Consider the following 1547-nt stretch of genomic DNA (forward strand, 5'->3'; position numbering starts at 1 on the left):
GAAAAGGTACTATGTATTTCACTTACGTCACTCCGTATTTACTTACTACTTTTCATGATTATTCCATATTTAGCTATATATTCAAGCCACTAAAATATACAAATTTTTTCTACACGTAGTACTATTGCATTCGATTACTACACAATATACGTTACCATATATTAGCATGTAAACTTACTTATTTACTCTAAAACTCAACCATTATCTTATACGTATGGAGAAAGAAGGATAAAAAGAGAATGTATTTTCAAAACTGTCACGTCAATCGTATTCTTGTATGTTATTCATATGTTAGTATTATTGAAGCATCTAAAATTATTTTTTTTAACGATGTAGGATGATACAGCCACAGAAATATAGTTAGGCATAGGATAGCAGTAAGATTAATATGGACTCAAAAAACTCGAAAGCGATTCTAAGAAGAGAGAGAAGAAAAAAGAGAGAAAATAAAGTGATCAGAACTACCAGATGAAATAAACGAGGCATTCAATAAAAATTATGATATGACGTGCTGAAGTCAAGATCGCAGAAAGAAAGTTAGGAAGATGTATAGATCATATGGGTAGTAGGAGAGCGAATATGGTATCGAGACTTAGAGCAAAGAACGGATAAGATGAGAAATAATATCAATACTTAACACTGTTTTTGACGCACTGTCCTTCAATAATAAACATCATATCATGTCATGTTTCTTACTTTGCAAATATTGAATAAAAAAAAATTTCGGATGTATATATTCTGCCTTGAAACGCAGGAGGTTCTTACAACAGAAAAAAATATAAGAAAAATTTTAGCTAGTTTTGACCAAACTTTACAAATGAGTCTTTTGAGCTCGCATGTTTGATTTTAGACAAGATGAGTCAATTACAACTATTCTGTTTCCATTTCGAGAAAAAGGATTCTCTAACAGAAATATAGTAAACATTTAATTTTACAAACGTTGAGAATCATACTCTCGAGCTCATGTAGAAAAAGAAAGGTAACACAATCTTAGGACACAAATAACTACATACATAAATATACAAACTAATAATCATATCATCCGAACATGAAAAAAAAAAAAAAAAAATACATACGTACATAAATACATACATAGAAAAATAATAAAGAACATACTTACAAAAAATATACTTACAAAAAATACATAAAAAAAAAAAAAAAAATATATATATATATTTACAAAAAATACATAAAAAAATCATACACACATACATACATACAAAAAAATACACACACAAAAACGGGAAAATCGCATAATAATCAGAACCTTTATTAAACTACCCCCCTCCCTTCGAGCAACAGAAAACGATGGAGGTCGTCAACGATGGCGGGGAAATAGTCGCCCAGGAATTAAACTATCCTATCCCCTCCAATCTCTTTCATCCCTTTTTCCAAAAAAGGGGGGAATGGCGGGAAATAGTCGCCCAGGAGCTACAACTTTTTGTCTCTCCCCTCGGGTCGTATCTTAGCTCGCAGGACCTGGCTGACCTAACGCCGGCGTTTTCAGGGGAGCTGGAGGTCGGAGGTGTGTGGTTTTGGGGCTGTGA

At 32.5% G+C, this 1547-nt stretch overlaps 1 protein-coding gene across 1 annotated transcript in view; it reads left to right on the top strand.

Annotated features, from left to right (window-relative positions):
- Positions 1 to 1307: 1307 nt before the first annotated feature.
- Positions 1308 to 1547, top strand: part of LOC119586003 — a 5741-nt gene continuing 5501 nt past the window's right edge. The window contains exons 1-2 of the mRNA XM_037934715.1: positions 1308 to 1335; positions 1417 to 1525. Of these exons, the coding sequence (XP_037790643.1) occupies positions 1309 to 1335; positions 1417 to 1525 (136 nt within the window). The 5' untranslated portion in view covers position 1308. The remainder of the gene's footprint in view (positions 1336 to 1416; positions 1526 to 1547) is intronic.

This window comes from Penaeus monodon, chromosome 20 (assembly GCF_015228065.2).
Source record: "Penaeus monodon isolate SGIC_2016 chromosome 20, NSTDA_Pmon_1, whole genome shotgun sequence".
Taxonomy (NCBI): Eukaryota; Metazoa; Arthropoda; class Malacostraca; order Decapoda; family Penaeidae; genus Penaeus; species Penaeus monodon.